The sequence below is a fragment of the Telopea speciosissima genome, chromosome 7 (genome assembly GCF_018873765.1).
Source record: "Telopea speciosissima isolate NSW1024214 ecotype Mountain lineage chromosome 7, Tspe_v1, whole genome shotgun sequence".
Lineage (NCBI taxonomy): Eukaryota > Viridiplantae > Streptophyta > Magnoliopsida > Proteales > Proteaceae > Telopea > Telopea speciosissima.
This window is the reverse complement of record NC_057922.1, coordinates 66,994,845-67,007,727: the sequence shown is the minus strand read 5'-3', so window position 1 is coordinate 67,007,727 and position 12,883 is coordinate 66,994,845. Positions and strand designations below refer to the sequence as shown.

Here is a 12,883-nt window from a genome sequence, read left to right as displayed (position 1 = left end):
AAATTTTCTCGACTGAATCAACATCACTAGTCCAAATAAAGTTCCTCATCACTAGTCCAAATAAGCACTAGATCGAATGTGACTCGCAATTTGTTGTATATTGCATTCAAAACCAAAACATCTCTTGGTGCTTTTAACAAAAAATGGTGGTTCTTTAAGCACTTTTTGGACAATATTACATGCAGATCTTTCACTATTATCGGGAAGTGAACTCTGTTGCGGACAGATTAGCAAAGCATGCAGCCGCTACAAGAGTTTCTACTTTTTGGGACTATGCTCCTCCTTTTGTCCTTCATGATGTCAACTAGGATGCTCAATTGAAACCTAAATATAGATTCTGTTGATTTTTCTTTTTCCTTGATTGGATCGCCGCTCTGTTGATGGCCATGCCGAAGGTGGAGCAGTGATCCAATGATGTCTTTTTTCACTAAAGATCAGATTATATTAACGAAGAGGAGAAAGAATATACAAGAAAGCCTGATTTTGGACAAACCCAGATGAAGGCAAAGACAAAAGAAACCCCCACCTTTGGCATTGCCATCAGCAGGGGAAACCTAACCTCCAAATTACAACTTTAGCAAAACTGGAACCTAATCTTTTCCGTTGCAACCCAGTGAAGGTCCGCTTTAACCGACATAGGGAAAGAAAAATCAATGGAAAATGAGACAAGTTTAATTGCCACTTTGGCCAAGAAATCCGCAGTTGGATTTACTTCTCTAAGACAATGTGTAACCTTCCACATGATATTTGACAAATACTGGAGCATATAGAGCCAATCCTGTCAAACAAACCACAGATATCTCTGCTTTTGGATTGATGTTACTACCGCTATCGAATCACATTCAATCCACAAATTTTGGATCCCTAACTCCATCGCCCGCAAAACACCTTGAGTAAAGCCTTTAAACTCTGCTTCAAAGTTTGTTGCAACACCCAAGTAACTCAAAAAAGAAGAGATTACCGCACCATCATGATTGCAAAACACCCCACTTGCTCCTGCACGACCTGGGTTCCGAAGGGAACTCCCATCATATTAAGCTTAACCCAATCAATGTGATCGAATGGTGTCTCTCATTCTTCCATTCTTGTAAATCATTATTTTTTTCCTATTAATATACTTTTGCTAATCTTTAACAAAAAAAAAAAAAACCAATTAAAGTTCCTCATCCATTTCTCTACAAATTTAATTAGAGACTCCGGCCATCAATAAATTGAAAAATTATGAACAAGGATACCTGATATCACTGACCTGACAAGCTCGATCTTCCTGCCATGGACAATAATTTACCCTTTTAACCCAACATACGACTTTTAATTTTATCCATAATAGGAAGAAGAAGCTCCTTTGAAACCCCAACCTTGAAGATTTCAACTCCCAAATACGGGGTTGGAAGAGAACATATAGGAACCCTCATCAAATTTGACAGCCTATGTCTACGAGCAGAAGAGATATTCCCAAAGAAATCTTGCTTTTTTCAAGGTTGATACGTTGCCCAAATCATTCCTAATACATTGGTAGAAAAGCCTTTAAATTCCTCACGTACCTAGTTGAGGCATTCATGAAGATGAATACATCATCAACAAATTAGAGATGGGAAGGGACTTGCACCCCCCTTGGACCTGAAAGAGCTTTGGTCTTATCATCTCTGACAAGCTGGTTCAGCTCTCTGCACAGTACCTCTTCTACCAAATATACACAGAATGAGATAACGGATTGCTTTGTGGAAGACCTCTTTTCACCGAATAGTAACCAATGGCCCTACATTTAAAAGATCTGAGATTTAATTTAGTGGACGAAAGAAATTGGTGTAGCCAAGTGATCCATTTTTCGGAGAACCCAAAGCTTTTGAGCACAGCGAATAAAAAGTTCCAAGGCAGGGTGTCATAAGCTTTTTTTTTTTTTTTTTTTTTTTTGATGATACTAAACAGAAACACCCAAACCCTGATCAACCAAGGCAAGGTGTCATAAGGTTTTTGCACATCCAACTTTAAACCTATACTATCACCCCGAATAGATGGGTGCATGAGATTCACCAACTCCAAGGCAAGGCTAATGGTTGAAGAAATAATCTTCCCCTTTTGAAAAGCTGCTCCCAACTCATTAGACACCAAATGCCGAAGCAGAATAGAAAGACGCAGAACAAGAATTTTTTAGACGATCTTAAATCCGTACTCAATCTTATGGACTCACAAAAAATTTTCTTTTTTTGATTTGTATTTTATAGATGTAGTGAAAAAATGGGATAAACAACCAATCACCCACCACCACCAAGCAAAAAAGGAAAACGACAAAAAGGCGGGAAAAACGAAAAAAAAAAAGAAAAAAAAGCAGCAAAATAGAATGAAGAAGAGTAGGCAATTAGCCAGCCATGCACCTATCTATTTCTCTAATATAATTCGATCCATGCATCCTCCATATTCCATAATTCCCATATATAGATATCATTCATTCATTGCATCTGTCGTGGTGGTCAGCTACGTATTGTATTAGGAATACTCACTCCTCAGCTGGCAGCGCAACTCGCGCGATCACAAGCCGGCTTTGAAAGGCACCCCTGCACCGTAGATCCATCTACCCCCACCGATGAAGGAATTTACAGTAAATTTATTGGCTTGAGAGGCGGAAAGAGATGTCTTCAACCCCTTCCACTTCACCCTATTCTTTGTGGAAGAACCGGGTCCCACATTGTTGTATTCAGCATAGAAGATGGTGTTGGGAGCTGTGTTACCCACCCATGGGAGCCATCCAGCTGGGTTGATGAATCCTCCTACCCATGATTCCATGTATATTGTGGTGGAATAATTCTTCCATGGCCTCCCCAGGTATGTCTGTGTGCTCTTCAGGTTCTCTGCCGCAGCAATATTGCAGTTCTGGATGGAGGTGCCTGTGTTCTGGTTTGGGTCGAACCTTCCCTGAGCCGTGAGAGTGTTTTCTTGGCCTAGCAGTGGGAGCCTTGCCAGAATGTTGCAGTTCTGGAAGATAACCGCTGCGTTCCCAAAAATGAAATCGACTGTGCCCAAGATGTCACACTCCCTGTAGAACTGCCTAAGGGAATGGGTGTAGAGTGTGTCCTGGTATGCGTCCATGCGACACCTGAAGAACACAGATTGGTCTGAATGCGATAGCAGGGCCACCGCCTGCTGCTTCACTGCCCCTGCAGTGTTGCGAATTTCCATCCCCGTAGCCATGAATCCTTTCCCATACACAACTGCATCATCATCATCAATGATTAACAAAGGGAGGGGAATATTATTGTGATATATTGATAAAATAAATACTTTGATTCTTCAATAAATGAATGAATGAACTAATGAGGAAAATGCAATTAAATTTATAGGAAATGGAACGCTAATCATCGGTGTTGTGTTGTGTTGTGTCAGGGAGTGTACATGCACCCAGACACCACAGTCCAACACAAAAAGCTTTCCGCCTTTTCATGGGCCAGCGTCACTCTTTTCACACTCGACTATGTCTAATATAGGTACACACCCAGGTGTTAGCACAACACCGGTCGTTAACGTTCTTTCTCCTTAAATTTGGAATTTGACTCCCCTCTAAGCTGTGGCGGGAGGAGGATCCAGCCTAGCAAAACACGGACTGGGATGTTTGGGTTTCACAAGGGTTACACAGTGTGGGCCCTCTCTGTGAAATGACCACCAAACCCCCTTGTTTTTGCTGAGCTGGATGACGAGAGGAAACCCAAGTCCTCAGGCACAACACTAGATAGGCGTTCTTTCTCCCTAAATTTATTAGTGTGAGGAGGATTGATTAATTACCGACTGTGGCACTTTGAAAAGTGGGAGTGCCGTCGACGAAATTGAGGTTGCCGGTGACGATAGTGACACCCATGCCATCACCGATCATCATGATATTCCATTTGCTGCTTAGGACCGTAACTTTCTCATTGTAAACTCCTTTCTTCACGTAGATGACTGTCCTCTTCTTGCTCTTATCAGGAACAGCTTTCAGTGCCTCGCTGATGGTCCTGTACTTGCTGGACCCGTCCTGTGCCACCACCAAATCCGGCTTGATCTGATTTGCCGATTTCTTGAGTAGCTTCCGGTCTGCTGCACTCAGCCAAACTGGGAACTCGCCGACTTCGACTTCCTGATCATTGCTACTACTCATCAAACGTCTCCCCATCTTGATAGAAGATGCGATGTTTGATATTGTGGTGACCAATGCGAGGCTGTTGCTGATGAACTCAGTGGAGTTCTGGGTATACTGTCCCATTTGGGTCTGCAGACTCTGCGAAGCATTCTGAAGGCCCACTAGACAGGTGTCTTGACAAGTCCCAGCTGCGCTTAACCAGGTTCTGAGATCGTCCGCTGCTTGGAGCGCCGTTAGCTGAGTGGAGTAGAGAGTATCGTTGAGGTGGTCCATGGCCAGATCCATGAGAGTCACACAATCCTGCAATGCAGCTGCGGACATATTGTCGAGTTTGCCTTGTGATTCCAGGAGGGACACTTGATCCGACACTTTGGATAGTTCTGTTATGGCGATTTGTACGGACAACTTGGCCAGTTGTTGAGGATCAATGTTACTGGAATTGGTCAGCATTGCATAGAGGCTGGTGTAACATGAATCCGGATACAAGGTCGCCTTACAAGCTGCCTTTATAGAATCCGAAACCGATTGAGGAGTGGATGACGAAGAAGAGGAATCACCACCACCACCACCACGAGAAGTGAGAGTTCCCACTAATGCCCCGACAATAATGGCGACCAGGACGATAGAGGACAAGACTATTATGGTAATTCTCTTTCTCGTTTTCCGACGAGCTTCAAGCCTTGCTTGTTCAGCTTCATCTATCTTCCCGTATGAAGAAGACATACTTGGAAAATTTTAAGGAATTGCTGCACCAAAAACTCCAAAAATTTGATTAGCCTGCCTCCTAGGTGGGGAGGATTGGCAGACAATTGCAGAGAAGAAGAAGAAGAAGATGATGGCCCAAAGACGAGGAGAGGAAGGAGATCTTGGTCTCCTTATATAAACAAACACCCAACATGGCCAGAATTATAATGCCATTGTTTACTTACACAACGTGTATTGCACTTTCATTAGTAAGGCAAGATTTTACTTTTATTTTTTATTTTATATAATTCTTTATTCTTAAATATAACAATATATATAAAGGGAGAGTTTTACTTTTATTTCTTATTTAATTTTATATAATCCTTTCGGCTTTCTCCCTAAATTTTCTTCTTTTTTTTTTTTTTTGTTTGGGTAAAAGGCTGTCTCCCTAAATATAACAATATAAAGGGAGAGTTTGATCTTCGAAGTCATAAATTTAAAGAAGCAAATTGAGAAATTGGGAGTGCTTCGCATGTAATTGTAGTGTGTAGATGCATTAATAATTATATGTCTTACTAACCATACATGTATGTGAGTGGCTGAACCGTTCAACTCTTAACCCCCCCGCTTGGGGATGTCAATGGGCCTCGATAGGATGGATTCGGATGGGCCCGGGTTTCACCAATTCTCTTAATATTATTATTTTAGCTATCAAAAGTTAAACTGATTAAACTAATTATAGCCAACCCAAAGCTAATACATGACCTGCCCTATTATTAATTCATCTTGACTCTGATCAGAGTTGGGATTGGACTTAACCCAATCCGATCTTGGAGACTTAATAAAGGAATTAGATGATGGTTTGGGGAGTCAGATTATCAGCTATCGGCCGGTATACCAGTATAGTACTGATGGCTGATCGATCTATTCGAATAATGTCAGCTGGTATCACCAGTTATCAATTGTATGTGTAGACAATTGATATCATCACACTTTATTAATGAGAGAAGTTACAATATATATAGAGTTTGTACAGAAGGCTATGTGAGCTGATGTGTACAGAGAAGGTTCTAGACCGTATAGATACTGATAGTGACATATAACAATAGGTCCTAACAGTCTAACCAACCATAACACTTTTCTCCTTAACACGCCCCCTCAAGTGCAGCGGATCTGTAACCGCAAGCTTGTCCCGGAGAGTAAGGAACCGTGTGCTTGGTAGACATTTAGTTAGGATATCAGCCACTTGATCAGTAGTAGGCACATAGCGAACTGTAAGACAGCCAGCAGCCACCAACTCACGCACATAATGGAAGTCGATTTCTATATGTTTGGTGCGAGAATGGAAAATAGGGTTGGCGGTGAGATATGTCGCGCCAACGTTGTCACACCATGGTGTAGGAGGCTGAGGAAGAAATACGCCCAGCTCACCGAACAAGGATCGTATCCAAACGAGCTCAGTTGCTGTACTAGCAACAGCCCTATACTCCGCCTCCGTCGAGGAGCAAGAAACAGTGCGTTGTTTGCGAGCACCCCAAGAGATAAGATGGGTGCCGAAGAAGATACCAAAACCAGTAGTTGATCTCCGATCATCCGGGCAGCCAACCCAATCGGCGTCGGAGTAAGCCGTAAGAGAAACAGAGGACTTCGAACCAAAGAATAAGCCCAAAGAGATTGTGCCGCACAAGTAATGTAAAATACGTTTCACAGCGGACCAATGTAAATCGGTTGGCGCATGCATGAATTGCACAACACGGCTGACTGCATAACCAATATCAAGTCTTGTGACCGCCAGATATTGGAGAGATCCAACTGTTTTTCTGTAAAGTGTGCCATCGGATAAAGCCTTGGCTTGAGTAATGGACAATGTATCAGAGCCCATAGGAGTCGAGATGGGCTTGGCTGTAGACATGTTGGTTTCCTTGAGTAAGTCCATTATATATTTTTCCTGAGACAAATGCATTCCCGTGGCTGTGCGTTGGACTTCTACACCAAGGAAAAAGTGCAGGTCCCCAAGATCCTTTAGAGCAAAGGATCGAGACAATGCTTCTATGAGAACCGTTATGGCGGCATTGCTGTTCCTGGTGACTAAGATGTCATCAACGTAGATAAGGAAATATAAGACCACTGAGGCAGACTGATATATGAAGAGTGAAGTATCAGTCTGCGACGCCACAAAGCCATGTGACAGGACAAAAGAGCTAAGCTTGGCGTACCAAGCACGAGGAGCTTGGCATAGCCCATATAAAGATTTCCTTAAGTGGCACACATGTGAAGGAAAAGCAGCATCAACAAAGCCCGGTGGTTGCGTCATATATACGGACTCAATGAGGTCCTCATGAAGAAACGCATTAGAAACATCCAACTGATGCACCGGCCAACCATGAGTTACCGCAAGGGAAAGAACGATACGAATCGTAGTTGGCTTAATCACGGGGCTAAAAGTCTCATTGAAATCAAAGCCCGGTCGTTGGTGAAAGCCTTTGGCCACCAAGAGGGCCTTTTAGCGTTCAATAGAGCCATCGGGGCGCCATTTAATTCAAAACACCCATTTGCAGCCAATGACATTTTGATGAGCGGCTGGTGGTACAAGGACCCATGTGCCGTTTTTTATTAAGGCATTGAGCTCATTGGCCATTGCAAGGCGCCAGTGAGGAGATTTGGCAGCTTGACTGTAGCAAGTTGGAACATCATCTGAGGTGCCCACCACAGAAATCAAATTGAGCAGAGTAGTTGCCTTGAGAGCACCAGTACCAGAGCGAGTCACCATAGGATGAGACCTGTGAGTAACAGATGGTGCAGCATCACCAATATCTGTAATAGACCCACTAATAGTCATGTTATTGTTTATAACTGCATGATCAGGCCCAGAACTCATATGCAGCCCAGGAACAAAAACAGTATTAGGCCCAGAAGTAATATCCACCCTAGTGACAGGCCCAGAAGCACTGTCAGGCCCAGTAGTATCAAGGCAATTAGCAACATCAATAGCAGGCCCATGTGAAAACACATTAGCAGGCCCAGTGGCACAACTTGGTGCATGCCGTTCAGGTGTAGAACAGGGAAGTATAATCTGGGCAGGTTGCGATGAAAACCAAGAAGAGTAAGGTGGAGGAGTAGGCCGAGAGGAAGTCAAGGACACATAGGGAAAAACATGTTCATCAAAAATGACATGGTGCGATATAAAAATCCTTTGATTTGTTGGATCGAAGCATCGATAACCCTTATGAGAAAGGGAGAACCCCAAAAAGACATAAGGTCTTGAACGTGGGGAGAGTTTATGCATAGAGTAAGGCCGAAGCCATGGGTAACACAAACAGCCAAATACTCTTAAAGATGAGTAATCTGGTGAGATGCCAAAGAGGCATTCCAACGGAGAAATGTTTCCCAAAGATGGAAGTGGAAGTCTATTGATCAAGTAGACACTAGTTTGTACAGCTGTTGTCCAAAATTGAGCAGGCATACCAGCCTGAAATAGAAGAGACAAGGCTGATTCGACAATATGTCGATGCTTTCTTTCAGCAAGGCCATTTTGAGCCTGGGTGTGGGGACATGAAAACCTATGTAAAATCCCATGTGTGGAAAGAAATGATGCAAGTTTGACGTATTCCCCACCCCCATTAGATTGTAAAACTTTAATGGAGGATTGAAAGTAATTTTCAACAAGGCATTTAAACTTGCTAAACACAAAGACAATGTCCGATTTATTACAAAGAGGATAAAGCCAGCAATATCTGGTAAAGTCATCTATGAAAATGATATAGTATCTAAATTTGTCAAAAGAGACAATAGGAGCTGGGCCCCAAATATCAATGTGTATAAGCTGTAATGGTGCAGATGTAGTAGAAGAAGATGAAATAAAAGGTAACCTATGTGACTTGGAGCAGCTGCAAGCATCACAAAGTGGAATAGTACTAGAAGTAGTAAGTGGTAGCAAAGAAGTAGGTAAGATATGAGGCAACCATTGAGCAGAGGGATGCCCCAAACGCCTGTGCCAATCAGTAACAGTCAAGGCAGCACATGAAACAGGTAGCTGAACAGAGGAGTTGCCATGCTCAAAAGGTAATAACTGAAGTCAGAACAACTAGTTGTCACTCAGGTCTTGAGACAGAGTCCGATGGATCTTGAAGTCCTTAACATAAAAGAAAGAAGCATGGAACTCAAAGTAAACAGCATTGTCAACACAAAACTTAGAAATGGAAAGCAAGTTGCAGTGGATTGTAGGAACAACAAGCACATTTGTCAAACGAAATATAGCAGTAGAAGAAGACACAGTAGTAGATCCATGATAAGAAATGTGCAAACCTTGGCCATTGCCAACAATGATGCTGTCAGATCCAGAATATGAGTCACAAATGGCTAAGTTGGACATGTCTGCGGTAATGTGGTTGTTAGAACCACTATCAAGAAGCCAAAGAGTGGGTGAAACGGAAAAACCAGGTGTAGTAGAAGAGCTAAACTTACCCAAATAGGCATGATTGAATCGTTGAGGACATTGTCTAGCAACATGACCCTCCATTCGACAAATTTGACAGGTAGTGCGAGGATTATTAAGGAAGGAAGGCTCACCTGAAGCAGCAGCACCATTTGAACCTCCAGAATTACCTTTGTAACCAGTGTAAGGGCGATATCCATCAGAAGTACTTGAAGCTGAGCTGCAGTTATTGGAACCATTTCCTTTACCAGAATAGGAATGATAACCATTGGCAGAGCCCTTGGGTGAATATTGGCGACCATTATTGCGATCATTACGCCCCTGATTTGAGTAATATTGGTGACGACCATTACCACAGAATCGAGGATTTCGATCATTGCGTCCAGTACGATCAGATCCAATACTGCAATCAGATCCAATGGCAATGTTAGCAGTCAAGATCGGAGTACTCGCAGTAGATGCCGAAGAAGATAGGTAAAGTTCCTGAGTCATAAGCAGACCATAGAGGTCCAAGAAGGTGATCGGTTCAGCGCGAATGCGCACAGAAGTGGCGAAATCATGAAAGTCCTCTCCAAGGCCGCGCAAGGTTGCAAGAACCAGATCCTCATCGGATACTGGATTATTTATGGCGGCAAGAGCATCAGCCACTGATCGCACTTCAAGAAGGAACTCAGGTACTGTAGAGGTGCCTTTCTGAAGGTGCAAGAGGCTATCCTTGAGATCCATCACTCGAGGTCTGGAGGATGAGGCGAAAACACGATTGAGAGTGGTCCAAGCCTTAAACGATGTTCTCGCACTGATGATATGTGGCAAAGTCTCATCAGACAGTGAAGATATGATCCAGCTTAGTATTAGCTGGTCCTGGCGATCCCATAGCTGTTACAAGTCTGCATTAAAGGAAGCAGGTCTTGGAAATGTGCCATCGATATATCCAAGAAGGTTGTGGCCGCGCAAGAGCGGAAGGAACTGAGCAAGCTAGAATAAGTAATTCGATGCTGTAAGCTTGAGTGGAATCGTAGTAGTGGCATTCAAAAACACCAGCGGAGCCACTATGGTGGTGGTGGTAGGAGACAGACCACCGGAGATCTCAAAGGACATTTTGAAAGAAAAAAAAGCAGAGTCACAACAACGAAGAGAGGGACACTCGTAGGAGCATAAAAAGCTCTGATACCATGTAGACAATTGATATCTTCACACTTTATTAATGAGAGAAGTTACAATATATATAGAGTTTGTACAGAAGGCTATGTGAGCTGATGTGTACAGAGAAGGTTCTAAACCGTATAGATACTGATAGTGACATATAACAATAGGTCCTAACAGTCTAACCAACCATAACACTTTTCTCCTTAACAGTATGCTAGTTAGATCGACAACCAATGATTTTTAAGCTAGACACCAGCTCCAAAACTGATTTCTTAAAATCTTGCCCTAGCAAATTACACTTAAGGGTAAAGTATTGTCATCAGCAATATCCTCTCAGTTTGATCAGCGGGCTTTTAAAACACAAATCGGGGATGGCAGTCTATGGTGATTCCGATCCAAATTGAATGGGAATCAGTCTCCAAGAACCCTAGAATCGGTCATCAGATCCAAAAACAGGGAATTTCTAGGGATTTTGGGTGTGAATTGGACGTGTCAAATGGATCGGAATCGAGATCAATCACGGCCGATTCACCGATCTGATTCTCAATTCTTAAAACATTGGATTAGTTGATTATTATGTTTTATTTTATTTTATTTTTTCGCTAAAAGGATTCATTAAAGCAAAGAAAAGAAAAATAAATACAATATAGAAATAAAGAGCTAGGCATTCCTAGGCAAAGGATTAAAGGAGAAGTAGCCCCACCTACAGTAAGAACTACCTCCCCCTACTAATAGAATTTGAACCTAGGTCTTAACATTGCATCAATCCCAAGCTCCTCAGCACTGTGGCTTGGAAATTGAACCATATCACTTGAATTCCCTGATTTTGCAAAATCTTTTGCCAAGTAGTCAGCAAAGTGATTTGTCTCTCGGTAACAGTACGTGATCTACCACGGAATGCATCTCAAGAATGGTTGGAGGAAAGTTCAATCTTAGAGCGCAAGCCAAGGAATTAATCTAGACTGGATTGAAAGGACCACAGATGCAGAGTCTAACTCAATCCATAGGGTAGGCACATTTAATTTCTTCGATTTAAGAGTACCATGCATAAGACCCGCAAACTCAGCTTAAAAAAATAGTCTTAACCCCTAAGAACATCTTGAAAGAAAGGATCACTTACCATCATGATCACACATCATGCCGCCAGCACTGGTCCTGTCTCGATTCCCTAAACAACTCCTGTCGGCATTGACCTTGAGTACTGATGTTTTGATAAGGTTTCTATCTATCGTTTTGGTTTTGCTAAGGTGATTATACAGTTTTTTTCAATAGGTAATATCAAATTTATTGTAAAGAAAAGATAGACTATACATACAACTAAAAGGCAGCCCCCTCCCAGCTAATCAAACAATATAGGGGCAAGGGAGGATCCTGAACCAAAGAAGTAGACCAACGACACTACTGAGAAGCAAAAGAATAACCATACTAGACAAAAACCCAAGCCAGCTTCAGAGAAGCCCATGACCCAGAATCCCACTAGTCAATGACCTATCTGGAGGACCAAATGGGGTGAATCCCCCAACTCTCTACAACGTATTGATTCTTAGGAGACTTGGGCCACTTGGGAATAATACATGACACCGTTCCTCCACATCAAAACATATGTGGAGTTGATCCCTAGTTGGGAGGGCATCCAGTAAACAACCCCAAGAAGTCAAGGATTGAGGAGGAATACATGAATGAAACCACACATAGGTGTTACATGGCACTTGAGGGTGAGGGCTCCTCATAATCTCCCAGGCCGATTTAGAGGAAAAAATACCATTTGAATTACCTTTCTAGAAAATGAAATCCGGAATCGTTTCCCCCAATCTACCAATATTGCTAAGCTTTTCCCAAGTCCTAATGAGTTCCACTCAAGAAGCAAGACCATGATCCCAACCTCCCTCCCGTAGAATGGAACTAACCACATCAAGCTTGTCCAACCCAACATCATAACGAACATGATCTCCATAGATGAGCATCAGATCGAACTCCATCTAGGGCTTTGACCAGTGCTGCCGCCATGGTTGCACCTCAAATTCCCAACTCTCAGCCCATGAACACCATCAGATGCCATAAAATTGACAACCTGATTCGTAACCACAAAAACCCTAGAAATTTTGTTAAATAAAGTATAATACCTTTTCGCCTGCGATTTCAACTTCCCTGAAATCTTGAAAAAACAGAAACGACCTTCGCTTGAGATCAGCCAGGGTGTTCTAGAATTCTGAACAAAAGAGTGCCGCAATCGAATCAATCACAATCAATTTCACAGGTAATTTTGAAGGTGGATCTGTGAGCAAAGCATCAATTCTTTCTAATAGAAGAAGTAATTCTTCAGCAGATTGGACGGCACGAACAAAGATGAAATCACAACGATCTTGAGGGGGGAAGAGGTGGGGTTGAGATGAGATGAGAAGATGGGGAGATGGGGAGAGGATCAGGATCGTCTCCAGGGAGCTCAGCGCCCAGGATGCTGCCAAGGGGCATCCAGCGGTTGAGCTGTGCCGCACACATCTCGGCGC

The 12,883-nt window shown here is 42.7% G+C and overlaps 1 protein-coding gene across 1 annotated transcript; it reads right to left on the bottom strand.

The window, feature by feature from the left end:
* Positions 1-2,529: 2,529 nt before the first annotated feature.
* LOC122669596 (probable pectinesterase/pectinesterase inhibitor 46) lies at positions 2,530-4,834 on the bottom strand. Its single transcript, XM_043866391.1, has 2 exons — positions 3,778-4,834; positions 2,530-3,209 (listed from the first exon to the last, which is right to left on the bottom strand). The coding sequence occupies exons 1-2, from the start codon at positions 4,832-4,834 to the stop codon at positions 2,530-2,532; spliced, it is 1,737 nt and encodes a 578-aa protein (XP_043722326.1).
* Positions 4,835-12,883: the final 8,049 nt, after the last annotated feature.